The 21,523-nt window shown below is 44.1% G+C and overlaps 1 protein-coding gene across 12 annotated transcripts; it reads left to right on the top strand.

Annotated features, from left to right (window-relative positions):
- The first annotated feature begins 550 nt into the window (after positions 1–550).
- On the top strand, positions 551–21,355 carry LOC106611779 (fibrous sheath CABYR-binding protein). Of its 12 annotated transcripts, XM_045723901.1 has the most exons (10): positions 567–913; positions 4,146–4,249; positions 4,975–5,080; positions 10,559–10,579; positions 13,000–13,410; positions 16,160–16,665; positions 16,699–16,719; positions 16,828–17,238; positions 17,526–17,574; positions 17,812–21,355. In XM_045723901.1, exons 1-9 carry the CDS (start codon positions 838–840, stop codon positions 17,559–17,561), a joined length of 1,692 nt encoding a protein of 563 aa, XP_045579857.1. In that variant the 5' UTR covers positions 567–837; the 3' UTR covers positions 17,562–17,574; positions 17,812–21,355. The 12 variants fall into 12 exon arrangements, with proteins under 12 accessions (XP_045579859.1, XP_014067828.2, XP_045579856.1 ...); XM_014212347.2 differs by having other exon boundaries at positions 564–913; positions 16,699–17,238; XM_014212350.2 differs by having other exon boundaries at positions 565–913; positions 16,160–16,575; positions 16,660–17,238.
- The last annotated feature ends 168 nt before the right edge of the window (positions 21,356–21,523 follow it).

Genomic DNA, 21,523 nt, shown 5'->3' with positions numbered 1-21,523 from the left:
AATGGAAGAACGACAGATCGACAGATTACGACGTATCCAATGCAAAAAACACATTTTTTTATTTTGGAAAAGTTTTATTATCGCATTTCCTTTAAAACAGCTCATATATATTTTGTACCTCATTTTTTACACATAAAAACGTCATAAAGCATAAAAACAGCATTTGAATATTACATGTTGTTAAAACCAATAAAAACAACCATAAATAAAAGTATTTTTTTATGTAAAACATCCAATTCTGTAAAAGCCATTTAAAATGTGTATAAATTATTTAACAAAAGTTCAACATTTTTATGACATGAAAAACACAACACATTAAAAAGTCACTTTGTTCAAAGGCTGTCTTCGGTCCTTTGTACAGGAACGGGGTGAGACCTTATCAAACTCGCCTCCTCCTGCTCCTACGAATCAATTTACAGTATCTCTACTTGAAATTGACGGATTTTGATCTGGAGTTTTAAAATGATGTTACTTAGGTTGATGCAACCGTGTGTCAATCGACTAAGGGGTTTGGGTGCGTACATTGAACTCGTAAAATGGATGCACTCATAACAAACGTACAGGAAAGACATTAAAAAAATGAAAGACACACCGATAAAATAAAATATATGTTTGTGTTTAGGTTCCACGTGCTTGACGTTTGACCGTTTCCCTTGTGCGTGAGAAAAGGGGGAGGTGAAGAACCGTTTGAGAAGACACACATCCAGCGCTGAGCGCAAGCTAGACAGGGCTCTCCTTCGCTCCTCTCACACACGACCAGCTCACGCCATTCATTCTGCCCTCCCTTGCTCCGGCACACGCTGCATTCCTACCGTGGTTTTTGGATAGCGAGCGGCGATGTTTCTCTGCAGAGCGGCTTGGCAAAAATATGGGACTTTGGCAAGGAAGGTAGCCCAACAGTTATCTAGAGATGGTGAGTATTTACATGATGGGTTCAAAATATGGAGAGATCTAATTACATTACATTTGTACATGATACAAGATGGCAACTGTGTATGCCTGTTGGTTTTTCATTCCTCTGTAGGATAGGCTAGTGGCAGAGGAATATGCGTGCATTTCAGAAGAGAACATTTTGTTCTCATGTGTTTTGGCTTTTGACACAGTCGCATCCCACATATGAAAGATGGCACCGGTGTTACAGGACAAGGGAAGTGAAGGTCAATTGGAATGTTGACCAATGATGCTCTGAATCTTTTCATTGTATTTATTTTGATCATTTTATTGTAGCATTGTTACATTTTAAAGGGAAAGTCCTGTTTTCTCCATGTTCAAGTAATCTCATGCTCAAAGTATCCTAACAATTTTGTTCCGAAATGAATTCGGTGTTACTATACAGACTCAGCGGTGGCCTACTGTGCCAGTAAATCGTTGAAATCCCCTCCAATCATTAGATTATGGCAGCTTGTCACTTTGTATTGAGGGCGATTGCACGGCCTAGGTGTTCACATGATCCATTTTAACCATAGTTACGAAACACGCAATTGGAAGGGAATGTATCAATTAATTGAAGCTCGTTACATAACGTTTGTGGTTTTAAACACGAATAGTGTGTGACCTTCATTATGTCAAAGATGGCATAGGTATAGGGTTCATGCGTTTGCTCACGGGATGTGACCATGGTCTCAATGTATAGACTGCGGACAGAGGCACGCGTTTCTCGTCATATAGCTGCCTCCACGGGAGCGCGCACCATTGAACTTGCATTCTCTGAACAAAAAATGGTTGGCCTAATCAGTGTTTCAAAGCCGGAGTCAGCATTCATTAGTAGTTCAGGCAACCATATGCTGTACTTACACATATATTTAGGCTGACATAACGTCAGCTTCTGAGAAGGTCCATTTTAATATTTGGAACTTTATTAAATTATCAACGGCTTTACCTTACACTATTTACCTTCACATTTTAGTGGAATGTCCACACCCTTTGCTTACATGGCATTGCTCGTAATTTGCTGTAGCCCCTGCAGAACGTGGTTTTGCTGCTCTTGGACAAATGCCCAAGGACTAGGCAACGATAGCAACATGACGTGCCTTGAGCTTTTGGCCCAGCGTTCTCCCCATTGACACACACACTCAAAGGCGAGCTTGTCCGGTGTCCTTCTGTCAGACACCATTGGTGGCCGCTTATGAGATTACGCAACAATACCGGCCCCTGCTTTGCGTTTGTACAGTATACAACCACAGATGGAACAATGAGCCAGATGTTTCATCGGATGTGTACATATGAAGCATCCGGTTGCCATTCATATTCACCATCAAATTTGGTGATGAGAGGAAGCCCAGTGTCTGGGAGTGGGAGAAGATGGAGCGAGATGGATTTTGGCCGATATTCTGCAAATTTTCTTACCGATGAAACATTTGATCTCAATGTTCCCAAAACTAGAATCTGTTACAAACAAGGTCGACTAAGTTTTGTGGACTTTACCCTTTGCCAAAATTTAAAAAAAAGTGCAATGTTTAGGGTTGCAAGGGCGAATTTAGTTATTACACACGCACTTCAGTTCCTTAACAGAAATATACAGATAAATACTAGAACATGCCAATAGGATCTCGCTAGCTCATGCTTGGCTCTGCCCCACCTCCTTGCTTGTTCTGCCCACTATGATCCATTTGCTCCCTTTGGAAACAACAGGCTGTGGTCTATCTTGGGTTAGTTATAAAAAAAAATATATTTGATCAATTTCTACATCTACATGCAAGTATGGGCCTCTTCTCATGGCAGTGGGACCCTCCCTGCCCACTCGCCTCCCTTGACCAGTACTAAGGCACACAGAGCAGGTATCATAGTTTAATTTTATGACCCACAACCCCTCATACTCTCTCAATCCCACACCACCTTAACCCTGCAACTCCTGTGAGGGTTTAACAGATTAGCTGGTATAAATAACAGGGTACAGTGACAATCCCTATGTTGTTGTTTTGAAAGGAGAAACTCACGTACTATGTAGTTAGAACCCATTTATAAACAGCGACACTGTTCTTTCCTAATTATCAGGATCAAGAGGAAATTGACACCAACAGGGACTAGTTATGTCTAAAATAAAATCCTATTGCCTTTTTCCCCATTAAATTATCAACTTTATTTGGGCCTAAAATAACTGGTCCCCCACTTTGCGCACTGATTGTGAAAGGCATGCAGGCTCTCCGGTTAGTTTAGACTGTGCTTGTTTACTGTACAAGTGAAACTGGACACTTGTGATTCGTGGTAGTTTTCTCAACTGTAGCTACTTGACAGATTTATTAGTACTGTGGCAAAGCCGGAAGTCTGTTTCTGTGACAGTCTGTCCGTACAGTAGACTTCTGTCATGTGTTTGATGTCTGTCTGTGTTCTAGACGTGCGTGCTTGTTGTGTAGTAAGTGTGTGCGTACGATTGTGTCCGTCTTTGTGTGTTGTGCGTGTCTAGTTTTTGTGTGCCTGTCTGCAGTGAGGGCATGGCACTGACCTACAACAGCATTAGCAGGAATCTGTGACTATGGTCCAAGTCTTGAAGTTGTTAACAAAGTGCCTGGCTGCAGTGTTTTCCTGCTGATGTAATGGCACTCAGGGAAAACACAATCAAAGTGAAAGAAGTACGTCAAATGACACAGCACCACCTTGTGCGGAGTATCATCAAAAAAATATGCGTCTGGAGAGAGTGATTTAAAAAAAAAACGTGAATACTGGTGGTGGGTCATTTCACCTGCTTTTGAATGTTGCTATTGCACTGACCTGCTAGGAAAATTACTTTAGGTAGAATTTGATTGAACTTGTATTTTACTTTATTTTATTTTACAATAGTCTATTGAAAAAGTTGCCCAGTGTAACTCTGGTTGAAGGTCTACCAGAGGACCACTGAAGTCTATTTCAGTTGGAGGCAAATGAGCTCTGACAGGCACATTCCTGGACACCTAAACGCATTCCACCCAATCCAATAAACAGCCAGGGATTGTGCTTCAACAAAGCCTCTGTCCTCACGCTTCCGTCTCACTCTTTCTGAGGATTGTTTTGATGCATTAGGTCTACGTCAATCTAATGGGGAGTCAGGGTTATAGGGCGGGATCAAGATCAAATGTCGAATATCCTGTTTACATCTACCATGTTTCCTTCTCACTGATGACCACTCTGAAGGCTGGGTGAGTTGTGCTATGATTTTTTATTTTTTTTAGCAGTGTTGCCACGGCGACAAATGTCGTCAGTCCCCGGTGGTACTGGTGATAACATTGTCTACGCCCTGCTGTGTGGCGGGGCCTTCGCTGGAGCCATCGCATACGTGAGTCTACGCCTGGCCATTTTAGTTTGATCTGTCTGAGTTCAGATGACGTAGTTTAGAGATAAACTATAATACCAGACTGGCCTATTTCATAAACCTTTTACAACTCTAGAATGCGTTCTATTTTATTATGTGACATGGCTAAAGTTATTATTATTATTTTAGGTCTTTTTTAAAAAATGTATTGTTTTTCACCCCAATTTCGTGGTATCCAATTGGTAGTTACTGTCTTGTCTCATCGCTGCAAATCCCGTATGGACTCGGGAGAGGCGAAGGTCAAGAGCCGTGCGTCCTCCGAAACACAACCAAGCCGCACTCACTTAACCTTGAAGCCAGCCGCACCAATGTGTGGGAGGAAACACTGTGCACCTGGTGACTGCGTCAGCGTGCACTGCGCCCAGCCCGCCACAGGAGTCGCTAGTGCGCGATGGGACAAGGACATCCCTGCCGGCCAAACCCTCCCCTAACCCGGGTGACGCTGCGCCAATTGTGCGCCGCCCCATGGGTCTCCCAGTCGCACCCGGGCTGCGACAGAGCCTGGACTCGAATCCAGAATCTCTAGTGGCACAGCTAAAACTACAATTCAGTGCCTTAGAACACTGCGCCACCTGGGAGGTCGACATGGCTAAAGTTGCCCTCCAAAATAATTTTATAGATTTCTCTGGTAGAGGTGAAGATATTACTATTTTGAGCGTTTAAAATGTTCTTTGTGTTTCTTCCAACAGACATACAGCACTGTGACCACAGACCACGCCAGATTCAACGACCGTGTAGCGGATATCAACGCTCGTCCCAAGACCGTGTGGTCGCCCAAACCATGGCCTCCCAAGAGTCAGTCTCACCTCACCCACCATCTTACTGCACAACCTCACCCACCATCTTACCGCACAACCTCAGCCACCGTCTACCGCACAACCTCATCCACCGTCTTACCGCACAACCTCATCCACCGTCTTACCGCACAACCTCACCCACCGTCTTACCGCACAACCTCACCCACCATTTTACCTCACAATCTCACCCACCATCTTACCTCCCAATCTCAACTAACCCATCATGTCATGACAGGTTGTTGGATAAGACACGGTTTGGGTTTGGTCCTGGCGCTAAGGACTGTGACACACTCACTGTAAATACAGTTGAAGTCGGAAGTTTACATACACCTTAGCCAAATACATTTAAACTTTTTCACAATTCCTGACATTTAATCCAAGTAAAAATTCCCTGTTTTAGGTCAGTTAGGATCACTACTTTATTTTAAGAATGTGAAATGTCAGAGTAATAGTAGAGAGAATGATTTATTTCAGCTTTTATTTCTTTCATCACATTCCCAGTGGGTCAGAAGTTTACATACACTGATTTAATATTTGGTAGCATTGCCTTTAAATTGTTTAACTTGGATCAAATGTTTCGGGTAGCCTTCCACAAGGCAACAATAAACATGTCGTCCCCCACGAATGATGCAGCGCCCCCCCATGGGGCCAATTGAGATTGCGTGTGACTAACACATTTCAGTTAATTACTATAGCTCCCGACTTGGGCCAATCAGTGTAATTTTGTAAATGACGGATCTCTATGGCAAGACTCATCATTCACCCAAGTTTCGTCCAAATCGGCCCAGTGCTGTCTGAGATATCACATGTGACAATTCTCCTGACAGAGCTGGTGTAACTGTGTCAGGTTTGTAGGCCTCCTTGCTCGCACACGCTTTTTCAGTTCTGCCCACAAATGTTCGATAGGATGAGGTCAGGGCTTTGTGATGGCCACTCCAATACCTTGACTTTGTTGTCCTTAAGCCATTTTGCCACAACTTTGGAAGTATTCTTGGGGTCATTGTCCATTTGGAATACCCATTTGCGACCAAGCTTTAACTTCCTGACTGATGTCTTGAGATGTTGCTTCAATATATCCACATAATTTTCATTCCCCATGATGCCATCTATTTTGTGAAGTGCACCAGTCCCTCCTGCAGCAAAGCACCCCCACAACATGATGCTGCCACCCCCGTGTTTCATGGTTGGGATGGTGTTCTTCGGCTTGCAAGCCTCCCCCTTTTTCCTCCAAACATAACAATGGTCATTATGGCCAAACAGTTCTATTTTTGTTTCATCCGACCAGAGGACATTTCTCCAAAAAGTACGATCTTTGTCCCCATGTGCAGTTGCAAACCGTAGTCTGGCTTTTTTATGGCGGTTTTAGAGCAGTGGCTTCTTCCTTGCTGAGAGGCCTTTCAGGTTATGTCGATATAGGACTAATTTTACTTTGGATATAGATACTTTTGTACCTGTTTCCTCCAGCATCTTCACATGGTCCTTTGCTGTTGTTCTGGGATTTATTTGCACTTTTTGCACCAAAGTACGTTCATCTCTAGGAGACAGAAAGTGTCTCCTTCCTGAGCGGTATGACGGCTGCGTGGTCCCATGGTGTTTATACTTGCGTACTATTGTTTGTGCAGATGAACGTGGTACCTTCAGGCATTTAGAAATTGCTCCCAATGATGAACCAGACTTGTGGATGTCTACAATTTGTTTTCTGAGGTCTTGGCTGATTTCTTTTGATTTTCCCATGATGTCAACCAAAGAGGCACTGAGTTTGAAGGTAGGCCTTGAAATACATCCACAGGTACACCTCCAATTGACTCAAATGATGTCAATTATCCTATCAGACGCTTCTAAAGCCATGACATAATTTTCTGGAATTTTCCAAGCTGTTTAAAGGCACAGTCAATTTAGTGTATGTAAACTTCTGACCCACTGGAATTGTGATACAGTGAAATATAAGTGAAGTAATCTGTCTAAACAATTGTTGGAAAAATTACTTGTGTCATGTACAAAGTAGATGTCCTAACCGATTTGCCAAAACTACAGTTTGTTAACAAGAAATTTGTGGAGTGATTGAAAAACGAGTTTTAATGACTCCAACCGAAGTGTATGTAACCTTCCGACTTCAACTGTAACTATTCATTGTCCACTGTTGCAATGCATTTTCAACTGACGCATAAAAAATACAAACCTGCTACACTCCCACCAGCTGCCAACCCCCCCCGCTCAGTACAGTGGCCTAAGCCCTCTATTCGTGAGTCATGGTTGGCACAGTAGCTCTGTCCTGTCTGTGTGTGAGAGAAAGCGGGATGTGATCCAAGCTAGAGATTGTGGGACAGGAGGCCAGGATAATCCTTGACTTATTTCACTATGTCCGAGGAGTGTCACTGAAGGACCACACGCACACGCTCATGCTCCTAAAGCTGTAACATGGCTATTCAGTGTGTGTGTCCTATTTTCTCATCTGAGAGAGCCTTCCTTCTGCAGTGGAAATCCTGCTGAGTTCATTAGAATAGACACACACACATACTGAGGGTGTCTCCTGTCATGATGTATTATTAACTCTGACACGGACAGGCCAGCCCGCGGGTCAGGACAACCCAGCCCAATCTACAGGAGAACACAACAGTGTGTGTGTGAAAATAACAAGCGATCAGTAGTTTTGGCCAGACCACCATGGACTTCTAGCCAAGCAGGCCAGCCCCCCTCACGTTCTCTGGCCGAACCAAGTCATTGCTGTCCAGTGTCCAGGCAGCTGTCGGAGACCTGCGTATCCCACTATCACTCCTTTTCCTCTCTGCCAAAATCACTTCCTGCTAACAAAAACACTCTCCTGTCCAAGACTATTCTATTTATGCTTGCAGCTATTATGTCATCCAACAGTGGCCAGGGAGTTGGTTATTTATTGAAACTGGGGGAGGACCATATCGTTCTACTGGTGCTGTATAAACACGAGATTAGATATATAACTAGCTTTTATTGTCCACCTGTAATGGATGTTTATTTTGGCAGGCTTCACCATGACGATAAACTCCAACTACACAGATATCATCACATAAGCGCACGGCTATCTCACCCATAAACGCTCATGCACGCTCATACACGTGTGAAAAGATAAACAAGGCAACAATAAACATGTCGTCCCCCACGAATGATGCAGCGCCCCCCCATGGGGCCAATTGAGATTGCGTGTGACTAACACATTTCAGTTAATTACTATAGCTCCCGACTTGGGCCAATCAGTGTAATTTTGTAAATGACGGATCTCTATGGCAAGACTCATCATTCACCCAAGTTTCGTCCAAATCGGCCCAGTGCTGTCTGAGATATCACATGTGACTGACGAACGGACGGACGTATGGAGACAGATCCACAGTCCCCTCCCTGATTTCATCGTGGGGGACAATAAAACACCATGCCAATATCATAACTGAGTACAGATCAGACAGATATACTATGACAACCTCATTCATATAAACTCAACAAAAATAGAAAAAGTCCTCTCACTGTCAACTGCGTTTATTTTCAGCAAACTTAACATATGTAAATATTTGTATGAACATAACAAGATTCCACAACTGAGACATAAACTGAACAAGTTCCACAGACATGTGACTAACAGAAATGGAATAATGTGTCCCTGAACAAAGGGGGGGTCAAAATCAAAAGTAACAGTCAGTATCTGGTGTGGCCACCAGCTGCATTAAGTACTGCAGTGCATCTCCTCCTCATGGACTGCACCAGATTTGACAGTTCTTGCTGTGAGATTTTACCACACTCTTCCACCAAGGCACCTGCAAGTTTCCGGACATTTCTCGGGGGAATGGCCCTAGCCCTCACCCTCCGATCCAACAGGTCCCAGACGTGCTCAATGGGATTGAGATCCAGGCTCTTCGCTGGCCATGGCAGAACACTAACATTCCTGTCTTGCAGGAAATCATGCACAGAACAAGCAGTATGGCTGGTGGGATTGTCATGCTGGAGGGTCATGTCAGGATGAGCCTGCAGGAAGGGTACCACATGAGGGAGGAGGATGTCTTCCCTGGAACGCACAGCGTTGAGATTGCCTGCAATGACAACAAGCTCAGTCCTATGATGCTGTGACACACCGCCCCAGACCATGACGGACCCTCCACCTCCAAATCGATCCCGCTCCAGAGTACAGGCCTCGGTGTAACGCTCATTCCTTCGACGATAAACGCGAATCTGACGATCACCCCTGGTGAGACAAAACCGCGACTCTTCAGTGAAGAGCACTTTTTGTCAGTCCTGTCTGGTCCAGCGAAGGTAGGTTTGTGCCCATAGGCGACGTTGTTGCCGGTGATGTCTGGTGAGGACCTGCCTTACAACAGGCCTACAAGCCCTCAGTCCAGCCTCTCTCAGCCTATTGCGGACAGTCTGAGCACTGATGGAGGGATTGTGCGTTCCGCAGTTGTTGTTGCCATTCTGTACCTGTCCCGCAGGTGTGACGTTTAGATGTACCGATCCTGTGCAGGTGTTGTTACACGTGGTCTGCCAATGCGAGGACGATCAGCTGCCCATCCTGTCTCCCTGTAGCGCTGTTTTAGGCGTCTCACAGTACGGACATTGCAATTTATTGCCCTGGCCACATCTGCAGTACTCATGCCTCCTTGCAGCATGTCTAAGGCACGTTCAAGCAGATGAGCAGGGACCCTGAGCATCTTACTTTTGGTATTATTCAGAGTCAGTACAAAGGCCTCTTTAGTGTCCTAAGTGTTCATAACTGTGACCTTAATTGCCTACCGTCTGTAAGTTGTTAGTGTCTTAACGACCGTTCCACAGGTGCATGTTCATTAATTGTTTATGGTTCATTGAACAAGCATGGGAAACAGTGTTTAAACCCTTTACAATGAAGATCTCTGAAGTTATTTGTATTTTTACGAATTATCTTTGAAAGACAGGGTCCTGAAAAAGGGCCGTTTCTTTTTTTGCTGAGTTTACATGCAGCAGGATCATTGTGTAGATCTCTAATCCATATACTCCATAGCCTATATTATACTGAACAAAAATATAAACACATCAATTTCAACGATTTCACTGAGTTACAGTTCATATAAGGAAATCAGTCAGTTTAAATAAATTCATTAGGCCCTAATCTATGGATTTAACGTGACTGGGCAGGGGTGCAGCCATGGGTGGGCCTGGGAGGGCGTAGGCCCACCCACTGGGGAGCAAGGCCTTTTATTGTCACCAGCACAAGGTGCACCTGTGTAATGATCATGCTGTTTAATCATCTTGATATGCCACACCTGTCAAGTGGATGGATTATCTTGGCAAAAGAGAAATGCTCACTAAGAGATGTAAACAAATTTGAGATAAATAAGCTTTTTGTGCAAATGGATTTTATTTCAGCTCATGAAACATGGGACCAACACTTTACATGTTGCATTTATATTTTTGTTCAGTATATAATCCATATAAAACCCTGTAAATCTGTGACACTGTGCTTCTCTGTGTCTGTTTTCAGGCAGGGATGAGGAAGAGGAGGGTGAGTGCCTATGTGTGGCTCTACTGGCTAATGTCTTTCATTTTTATAATAACTCACAGCCTGTTAAATGACTCTCTTCCTGAATGACCAATGAAACTTTGTCTTAGACTAAGGGTACCTTGGCATGGATTTGATTATTCTCTCACTGATTGCCTTGAAATGTATGTTTCTCTATTGGTGCACTCACACCTAGATTTTTCTCTAGATACATTCACAAAACTGCATTTCACAGAATTCTGAGGACCAATGGTGGGGAAAAGGAGCGGATTCATGGGCTCTGAAATGAGTGGAGTCTTCATGTATTGCATTTCAATGATTGAGCCTAATGCTGTGAAATGCCATGATGATAATCTACAGTATAGTTAGTAATGATGTCTCCACTCATTGTAGGGTTCCTAAATCCTCATTGGTTAGTCAATGCAGAGCACCAATCACATAGATTCTTACGCCCACTCTGAGATCTCCCTGTTCTGGTTAATAACTGCCTGAGCCATTTGCCTCATCTGCTAAATTTTTCAGCCAATTTATCAGCAATGTGTGCTTCCAAACTTCTGGCCTTAAATGCGTTCTATTTATGCATAGTAGAACTGGCATAACGGTCTGAGACAGATTACCCATTTATTTAAATTGACACCCGGATAAGATGTCGGGTCAAGAACAGGTTCTGTGCTCTGATTTTCTGGACTTAGTTTTGGAAGTTTCACAACCCAATGTCTTAGCTTTCTGTCATTGGCAGAAAATATTGTTAGGGGACCTAAAGCATGTAGTTGGTGGAAAACCTTCTATTGACGGTAATATTTGGGAGGACCTGTTCCCTGTACACAATGTCTTGCTTTCTCTAGATGGTAAACTCTAGATGGCCTACTCCTGTTGATGACTTTGATATAGACATTTTTATCGGAGTGGTTCTGAAAGTAGGAAACCCAGCCTCTCCTTTCTGGCCCCACCCCACCCAGCTTCTCCCGTCTGACCCTAACCTGGTCCTATTGGCTGAAATACCTGTTAATCAGAACAGGGGGCTCCCCTCCTTGACACTACTCCTTTCCTACTGTACGATCCACCCCAAAATGTGCCCACCCTTCAAACCCTCTTCTCTCACTGTTAACCCCCCCCCCCAACCTCTTGTAAACCTGTACCTCTTTATTAAAGAGTCTTTATTCCCTACCAAACTCAATGTGCACACTGACGCCACTCGTCAAACGGAAACAGGTGATGTCATCTTAGTGCCCCTTTAAACCCAGAATGCTAATTCACTGTTGGCATTATCAGTGCATTATCAGCGCAGTCATTTTGATGAGATAAGCCTGTAGGGATTTGATGATCATAGTCTTTGATGTTAAATTTGCGTATTTGATAATGTTGAAATTGTAATCTGATTTGAAGTCCTTTTTTGGGTTAAAAGTTAAAGGTTCTCTTCCTCCTTTTTGCGCTAACGCTCTCCTATTTTTACTCTTTTCAGTGTAAAACTAAATTGGCTATACGTCAGGGGACTCTTTGGATGAATCTGAAAAGGGGGAAATCTCCTACTTTCCTCCTTCTCCTGTATGACCGAACAAGTCCTGCTACGTCCCATACATTCAACTATTGTCTGTTTCTGAACGTTTCTCCTCTGGACACTTCGTTCTATGTATTTTTTTATTTGATGAACTCATGTTTTTGTGGCGTCTTCCAGGATGGAATCATGTTAATGGATAAATGTGTAAAAAGACAGACTGCCTCAATTTAAAATGAAATGCACACCAACCACCTGGCTTGTCTGTTATTGTTGGAATTTCCAGGTATTGGTAGCTTTGATTGGATGGTAAGATTCACCATCTTTATCCCCTCACCCCTCAGTCCACCCTCTGACCTCTAACCCCTGATCCTGTATACCTTCCCTATGTCACTTTCATTTTGCTCCTCTCCCTTTGTTGTTTTTATCCCTCTCTCCCCTCCTTTTCTCTCTGTCTCTTTGGGCTTTGCATGTGGTTCTGCAGTGAATTCTCTTCTGTAGGGATTTGTTTGCCCCTTCCAGGTGGAGTGTGGTATGAGCCGGAGGTGTGGTAAGATGAGTGGCATGGGCGTGTGTGATGCGTTGTGTGATTGTTTCAGTGTGTGGTTGTGTACACGGCAGCTAAATGATAAGTAATGAATGTAAAGATGATTTAAGATAAAAACATAGAAATAGTACTTCATCGGAATATTCTGTTATATTATAGGCTAGTGTTATGTGGGCGTGAGTAGGGTAATTCACATGCCCTGCAAATACTCTTATTTCGTGTTGTAAAGCTTACTCAGGCAGTGTTTCAAAGGCTGATGCCATCTTTACTGATTCATATATTTTTCTCTCTCTCTCTCTCTCTCTCTCTCTCTCTCTCTCTCTCTCTCTCTCTCTCTCTCTCTCTCTCTCTCTCTCTCTCTCTCTCTCTCTTTTGTTTCAGGTGAGGAAGCAGCAGCCTGGGGAGGAGAGGATGAAGCAACGGAGGCTGCTGAGGAGGGAGGAGAGGAGGAGGAGGCGGCAGCAGCAGAAGAGGCTGGAGAGGAGGCTGCAGTTGAGGAGGCTGTAGCGGCGGAAAACGGAGCAGAACCCGCGGAAGAGGCCTCAGTCGAGGCAGAAGCAGCAGCCGAGGCAGTCTCTGAAGAACCTGCTGGGGAGGCAGCAGCAGTAGAGGCCGAGGTGGCACCAGCGGAAGCGGAGACTGTGGTGGAGGAGATTGCAGAGGCTGTTGCTGAGGTCGCAGAAGAGGTCGTCGAGGTGGCAAATGAAGTGGAGACAGCAGCAGAGGAAGTGGCCGTGGAAGAGGCTGCTGAGGAGGCAGTTGCCGTGGCAGAGCCGGAGGAGGAGATCAACGGTACGGGCCCAGAGGAGGAGGCAGCCCCAGAGGCTGCTGTTGCTGCTGAGTAACGCACACACACCACAGGGAGGCACACACTGTCCTTCACCACCAGCCCAACACACACTCCGATAGGCCAGCAACAACATGGAGGTTATGTGTACACTGTTCCTTACCTATAGAATACCACTACAGAATCTAACACTGATCTCACCTGGTTCTAAAACCACTGTAGAGCTATACTGCTTATTCTCTCGAAGAGAACACTTTATTTACTAGTTTATTAGAGTTTACTTAGAGGGCAGAGAGTAACTAATGGTATGGCTGATTTTGTAAGTGAAAGTGTGAAAAGCTAGAAGACAGAGTTTTCAAGGTTCAAGGTTTTTGTGAGGTTTGATTTTCTGTCGTTCAAAATCTCCTGACTGTGTACAGTATATTTGTTGTGAGTCCAGCAGATGGTAAAAGTGCTAAAACAGCTTTTACCAGTGAATTCAATCAGAACAGCAGACGATCACCGCTGTGAGACCTTTTAGAAAGTGGCAGTGATGTCATCCATCTCAACCTCATATCACAGTAAGGATAGAAATACACAATAGTGCAAATCACTGTTCCCCCCCCCATAGTGAAATGTGACGAGAAACCTGCTTATTTCCTCCTCTAAACTATCTTTATTCACCCCTTCCCTCTCTCCCTTCTTCTTCTCAAACACTGTTTACAAAGCTCCACTGACCGCACGTATCAATGCCCTTTAACCTCTCCCCTGCCTTACCTCAGAGGTCCGATGCCGCATGCAAACACAAACAGGAAAACACCTCGAATGCGCCATTTGATTATCTTATTTTGTTTGTAATGTGTAAGACCAGTCCACGGCCAACCAACCGCTAATACTCAGGCTTTATTTGGGAGATATTACATTGACAACTGTACATTTTTAAGCCTCTTAACTTATGCTTCTCTGCCAGATATCACGGAGTTGGTACATGCCGATGTAACGTTAACTTTGTTTAACCTAACCCGCTGTACATCTCATGCAGCCGTGTGATGGCTTCTGCTAGTACAGACAATGCTGAAACCTGTCCAAGCTCTGTAACTGTAACAAAACAAACTGTTGCCATGTATTTTCATTCTTAACTGTAAAACTGGAACTTGGAGGTAATTACCTCGCAAGGTTAAAATGTGAGGAAATCAACCAAGTGTGGTCATTCAGATTTGCTCTTTTTTTAACTAGCTAACGCAGTGAGTAGTCGTGTAATTGATTAAGGGAATTCATCGAGCCATACAATAAAATGACTGGAAAGATCCCCCTCCCGTGTTGAATTTGTCTGGGTTTGGTTTGCTTGTGCTAATACGCTACGCTTGTAGGGTTTTCGGGTGCCCTACAAAGTCTTTCCAAAACAACAATGGTTTCCATCACGAGGACAAATGACAAGACACTTCTGATCTAATATTATGCTAGTTATACCATGGAGAACCTAGGGATAAATCCACCACACTGACACTAGAGTTCATTCACCTCTGCACTGTTGCCCCATGAGTCAACAAATGATTTACTTTAGCCCAGGACACATATCAGAAAAGCTCCCTAGTTGTGAAAAAATGTCAAGACCAATGTTTGAAATCAAACCATTATCCCATTTGGTGTGTGTTCCTTTGTGATATTTGGCAGGAAGGCATTTTATTTTATTTGAGGTGGCCTCTTTTTTTTATGAAGGATTTTGGACAACATGCAGAAGTACTGTCTTTGCTGTATGTTCTGATTACTTATTTTGGAATGTCTTCTATTCACATTAGAAATGACTCGTTCACACTTAAAGGCATTTTGTGTTGCACACATGCACCATATGGGGAATTGTCATGTACAGTTAACTGCTATTCCACACACTGTTCCTTCATTACTTCTACTGCTTCCTGTACCCTCTTCCATTCAATGCTTTTCCTGTCACCGCGCCTTTTTTTCTATGCCTGCCATCTACACCCATGCCACTGCTACCCTGTATGTTGAAGTTCTGCACCAGTTGGCTCCATCCTAACTCTCTCAAAACCACCCATTATTTTGCGGTCACTCAATGCTCTGGTGGGTACATTCTTGCCATAGCCTGACAGTCGGCATTGGTCCAATGCATTTCTGCTTTGCATCATTCACCAAAATGTGCAACAATAGAGGTTTTAATGACTGGTCCAGCTGAACTTTTAGATATGAGACTTTTGGGGAGCAAGTGATGCATGCAGTAGAGGTCAATGCATGGTTAAAGTACACCTTGGTCTGTACAATGTTGATGCAAACGCAACAAAAATGCAAGGATGACCTAAAAGTAGTCTCAACACATTCGGATTGCCTTTTTATCTGAAGAAGCACAAGCTAACACCTATGTCTGTACAAATCTTAGTTTTTTTCTAACTAATGTCATGTTTTTCCATGGAAAGCTGCCTTGTCTGTCTTCTCCCTGTGACCTCTGTCTGGCTAATGGCTACGTGTTGGTCTGTGTATTTTCCCTAACCCACACAGTGTGGGCTGATACAGTAAGGGTTTTGGTCAAACTGCACTATTTAAACAAGAATGCGTCTTTCACCATCTCTTGGGATTTGTACACAGACTTCTACAATGTTCACGTTGGCATGTCTAACTCACTATATTTTCCTGGATCTCCTTTCTCCTGTCACACTGGGTGCATATGTGCTATGTTGATTGAGTTGGAGATAAATTGTGAGTCAGTCTTTTTGTAACATGAGCGTGAGTGATGTTTGGGCGCTGGGTTCTGTTTTGCAGTGGAACCAGTCATTCTGGCAGCAGCCTCTGCTTTGGAGGTGACAACAGTCGCTGAAGTGGTCAAAGAAGTGGTTGTGCCTATTGTAGAAGAAGTCGAGGAGGTTGCCCCAGTGGAGGCCCCAGCTGCAGTGGAGGAGGCCCCAGCTACAGTGGAGGAGGCCACAGCTACAATGGAGGAGGCCACAGCTGCCCCACTTGAGGCTGCACCCGCAGAAGAGGCCCCAGCTGCAGTGGAGGAGCCCCCAGCTGCCCCACTTGAGGCTGCACCCATAGAAGAGGCCCCGGCTGCAGTGGAGGAGGCCCCGGCTGCAGTGGAGGAGGCCCCGGCTGCAGTGGAGGAGGCCCCGGCTGCAGTGGAGGAGGCCCCGGCTGCCCCACTTGAGGCTGAACTCATCGAAGAGGCTGCAGTGGAGGAGGCCCCGGCTGCAGTGGAGGAGGCCCCGGCTGCAGTGGAGGAGGCCCCGGCTGCAGTGGAGGAGGCCCCGGCTGCAGTGGAGGAGGCCCCGGCTGCCCCACTTGAGGCTGAACTCATCGAAGAGGCTGCAGTGGAGGAGGCCCCGGCTGCCCCACTTGAGGCTGAACTCATCGAAGACGCTGCTGTGGAGGAGGCCCCTGCTGCAGTGGAGGAGGCCCCGGGTGCCCCACTTGAGGCTGAACTCATCGAAGAGGCTGCAGTGGAGGAGGCCCCGGCTGCAGTGGAGGAGGCCCTGGCTGCAGTGGAAGAGGCCCCGACTGCCCCACTTGAGGCTGAACTCATCGAAGAGGCTGCAGTGGAGGGGGCCCCAGCTGCAGTGGAGGAGGCTGCAGTGGAGGAGGCCCCAGCTGCCCCACCCGTAGAAGAGGCTCCACCCTTAGAAGTGGCTGCGGTGGAAGAGGCCGCGGTGGAAGAGGCCCCAGCTGCAGTGGAGGCTGTCCCAGTTGTGGTGGTGGCACCTGTGGAGGCGCCCAAAAAGGAGTACATTGTCGTGGTGCTGGAGGGTGCAGCCAAGACTGATAAGAGGCCCAAAGTCCTGGGGGTCGGCCCCATGACTGGCAGGATCATCCCATCTCCAGATGATGATGAGGCCCCTGCTGCTGAGGTAACAGGTAATTTGACAACTAACAGCATGCAACTGATCAATAGAATGTTTGATTAGTTGGATGAGTAGATTAAAAATAGGACTAACACTGTCTATAAATGCACAGATGGTTATATATTTTGTTCAAATAGATAATTTTCAATAACAAAATCATGAATGATGATGATGCAACAGCCGTGGCGGTAGTACTGGGAGTTCACATTTAGAAATCTAGGTTAATAGGATACTGTCACTTCAGTGCTAGTCATAGTATTGTGATGTAACGTGATCTCACCGTCTGTCTTCAGGGCAAGCGACGGCTGCTTAGGATGCAGATGCAGTAGAACCACCTGACAGGTACTGAGCTTTACTACAGTCGCCTCCTGTAGCCACTTCTCTAAGATATTAGTAAGCAACATTTTCCTTTGTGGGTGTAGTGTAACGGAGTCAAACCTGAACCTGTAAGGGTTTTTCTCTGGTGAATAGATGCCTATTTATTTGTGTAACTTTTTTCTGTCTGGTCTGTCATGTACCAGTCTTGATACATTGTGTATTTATGTCAAATGTTTTTCTTCTTCTTTCTATTCGTCACAGTAAGCACTTGGAGCCCCTGAATGATATAGTTTCTCTACCCTGAGGGAGAAGAGGGGATGTGCCTTCCCCAACCCCCCTTTCATTGACCCCACCACACACTTTGACCCTTGATATTGAATATTGATCTGTAGTATAAAACTTATCTTCCCGTCTTGGTCTAGGGAATTATCTGTGTATATATTCAGATAATGCCTGCTTTATGGAAAAATACATGATCTGGTATATTTTTCTAGATGTACAACACCCCCCAAAAATCCTCCTCCCCCAAAAAGTCCCTCTCCATCACACCGGGCAAGCTAAATGATAATAATCTGGGAATATTTGGCCATGGAAACATTCCTGGTTGACGTCAGGAGAATATAACTGTTTGCCAAAGTTACACAAGTTTGCCAAAATATATTAACTAACTTTTTTAGCTCTCCATTACAAGCTCGCTGGAACTGGGCCTGGCAGAATTTGACCCAATGTGATTGGTTGACGATATGACACATTGGCTCGCTAGCCTATACCCTACGTTTTGTCGGGTTGGAATGCAATCAATGTCAATTCTGATCAAATGAATGGGAAGTATAAATTGAACTACGCAGTGGTGGAAAAAGTACTGCATTTTCATACTTGAGTAAAAATAAAGATGCCTTAATAAAAAATGACTCAAGTGAAAGTGAAAGTCACCCAGTAAAATACTACTTGAGTAAAACGAATGTATAAAAGGTTTTAAATATATTAAAGTATCAAATATAATTGCTAAAATGTATCAAAAGTAAAAGTATAAATAATTTCAAATTTCTTATTTATCAAATCAGACAGTACCATTTTTGTGATATCCAATTTGTAGTTACAGTCTTGTCCCATCGCTGCAACTCCCGTACGGACTCGGGAGAGGCGAAGGTCGAGAGCCATACGTCCTCTGAAACAAGAACCTGCCAAGCCGCACTGCTTCTTGACACTGCTCGCTTAACCCGAAAGCCAGCCGCACCAATGTGTCGGAGGAAACAACTGGTGACGGAAGTCAGCTTGCAGGCGCCCGGCCCGCCACAAGGACTTGCTAGAGCGTGATGGGACAAGGACATCCCAGCCGGGCCAAACCCTCCCCTAACCCGGACGATGCTGGGCCAATTGTGCGCCACCTCATGGGTCTCCTGGTCACGGCCGGCTGTGACACAGCCTGGGATCGAACCCGGGCCTGTAGTGACGCCTCAAGCACTGCGATGCAGTGCCTTAGACCGCTGCACCACTTGGGAGGGCCAGACAGCACAATTTAAATAAAATATTATAATAATTACGGATAGCCAAGAGCACACTCAAACACCGACATAATTTACAAACAAAACATTTGTGTTTAGTGAGTCCACCAGATCTGAAGCAGTAGGGATGACCAGGAATGTTCTCTTGATAAGTGCGTGAATTGGACCATTTTCCTGCCCTAAGCATTCAAAATGAAACACGTACTTTTGGGTGTCAGGGAAAATGTATGGTGTATAAAGTACATTATTTCCTTTAGTAATGTAGTGAAGTTAAAGTTCATAAAAAATATACTTAAGTAGTACTTTAAAGTATTTTTACTTAAGTACTTTACACCATGGGAAAAACGGGAGAAATTGACATTTTTTGTGACTAAGTCAGGACACCTGAAAAGTGGCTGAAAAACGTGACTGTCCCGTGAAAAAACAGGACATATGGTCACCCTAACACATAGGGTCAACCTACTAGACTACAATGTTAATCACAATTAACTTTGAACACCGGTAGGCCTACACACATGAACACATACAGGCTTCAGATAAGTACACCTGATCGTATATCAACTTCAATAGGGTAAAATAACAATCGACTACATCACCAAAACTCAAATGATCATTATTTTCTCCTTATAGGGGAGCTCCCCTGTAATTTGCACCGTGGTCATGCCCTTGACTCCTCCCCATGCCCTAGTTTACTTCACCTAAGAAACTTCACACTAGATTCACTCCAATGGTGTTTCCTGATTCATCATCATCCAATGCAATACTACACATCTGATGCTTAGCCACCAAGTCAACCACTAATTGCTTCAGGACTGGGCAGGACAAGGCGTGGTTTTGGTGTGACCAGTATTCTTTAACTATCCTCAGGTTTTTCCTTGTTGAGGCAATTCCAATGTGAACATAAGTATTTAACTCTCAAAGCCATAGTGATCGGGGACTCTATTTCTGAGTCACTGTTTTGTTTTTGGGAGACGAGACACAGTAGACTACCTCAGTATTCCTCCTCTTTTCCTCCAGCTGGTGATCCACAGACCTTTTATTAATGCAGTCAGAGTGTTAACATTGAACAAACCTTCTCAGTTGCAAGACAGACATGGGATTCATATTGGGAAATGAGCATGATGAGAGTCGGTCAGGTTTTTACATTCAGTGATGTCGCTTAAGCTAGACTCTAGCATATTTCATGATATCGCTATTCAGCAATATTTCACAAGGCAGACATTTTTGTCTCTTTACTTTCTCCCACACCCTCTGTTGTAGAGCCTTTCCCTCAGTTCCACACCATGGCTATAGAATACACAGCTGTTAGATAGACAATTCATTTAATGGTGACCTATAGCTTATTGTGAAGCTGTATCTGAAATAGAAAAAAGCAATTTTTTGAGTGTATAATCTGTTCTCCAAGCCTGGTATAAACAGTCGTGTGTTGTTGTTGTTATCATATGAAAGTTGCATTATTACTTAAGTCAGTCTTGTGTGATTACATAAGTTAATTCAGCGCTCGATGGCTCAGTAAAGTGTGCTGATATGGTTTTGTCTGCTTTTCAAATTATATGACTTATTCGTTTGTGTTAGATTCATGAATAAATGTTCAACTTTGTCAAAACCAGTTAAAATAATCGGTAGGCCAATACAAGGCTCTCACTGTACTCTACAGATTTGTTGTAGAACGAGTTCTTCTCACTTTCCTTCCCTCACTTTATATATTGGAGTACTTGCTATGTTAGGCATATTGAAAAGGCACTGAGACCATTGATAAGTGAATGTAAGCTTATTCCTAATTAAGGAGTGGGATAATTCAATTTGTCTGTCCGAATGTTTGCAGGCACTTTTTGTATGGGATATATACAGTACCAGTCAAAAGTTTGGACACCTACTCATTCCATGGTTTTTCTTTATTTGTAGAATTTTTTTACATTGTAGGATAATATGAAGCTGATCGAGAGAATGCCAAGCGTGTGCGGAGCTGTCATCAAGGCAAAGGGTGGCTACTTTGAAGAATCTCAAATATAAAATATATTTTAATTTGTTTAACACTTTTTTGTTTACTACATGATTCCATATGTGTTATTTCATAGTTGATGTCTTCACTATTATTCTACAATGTAGGAAATAGTAAAAATAAAAAATAAACCTTGAATGAGTATGTGTCCAAACTTGTGACCCCGGTACTGTATATAGTGGCTTGTTCTGCCATGTGAGTGGATGGCTTGCCACTGTGCAACAGCCTAGCATGGGCCAGAAACTGTGACTGTGAAACATTGCTGTTTTTCTGAAATAAAGAGGGAATCAAAAAGGGATATTTCAGTCTATGGCTTTACTTTTTGTGTGTCTCAACTTTGAAACCCCTCTATCATGTCTGCTAATGAAAACCCAACATGGCACTAATTATGTCCTGTATGCACTACCTTTGTCATAGTAAACCCACTAACCTTGTCCCCAGGCTCAATTGGGGGATGAGTAAATAA

The sequence above is a fragment of the Salmo salar genome, chromosome ssa09 (genome assembly GCF_905237065.1).
Source record: "Salmo salar chromosome ssa09, Ssal_v3.1, whole genome shotgun sequence".
Taxonomy (NCBI): domain Eukaryota; kingdom Metazoa; phylum Chordata; class Actinopteri; order Salmoniformes; family Salmonidae; genus Salmo; species Salmo salar.
Note: the sequence above shows the minus strand (reverse complement) of the source record. Positions and strands in the feature narration are given on the sequence as shown.

Coding starts and splice junctions, on each gene's coding strand:
- LOC106611779 (XM_014212341.2), top strand. CDS start 838: ATGTTTCTCTGCAGAGCGGCTTGGCAAAAATATGGGACTTTGGCAAGG. Junction 914..4,145: donor CCAACAGTTATCTAGAGATG/GTGAGTATTTAC, acceptor TATTTTTTTTAG/CAGTGTTGCCACGGCGACAA. Junction 17,239..17,525: donor ATGAGGCCCCTGCTGCTGAG/GTAACAGGTAAT, acceptor GTCTGTCTTCAG/GGCAAGCGACGGCTGCTTAG.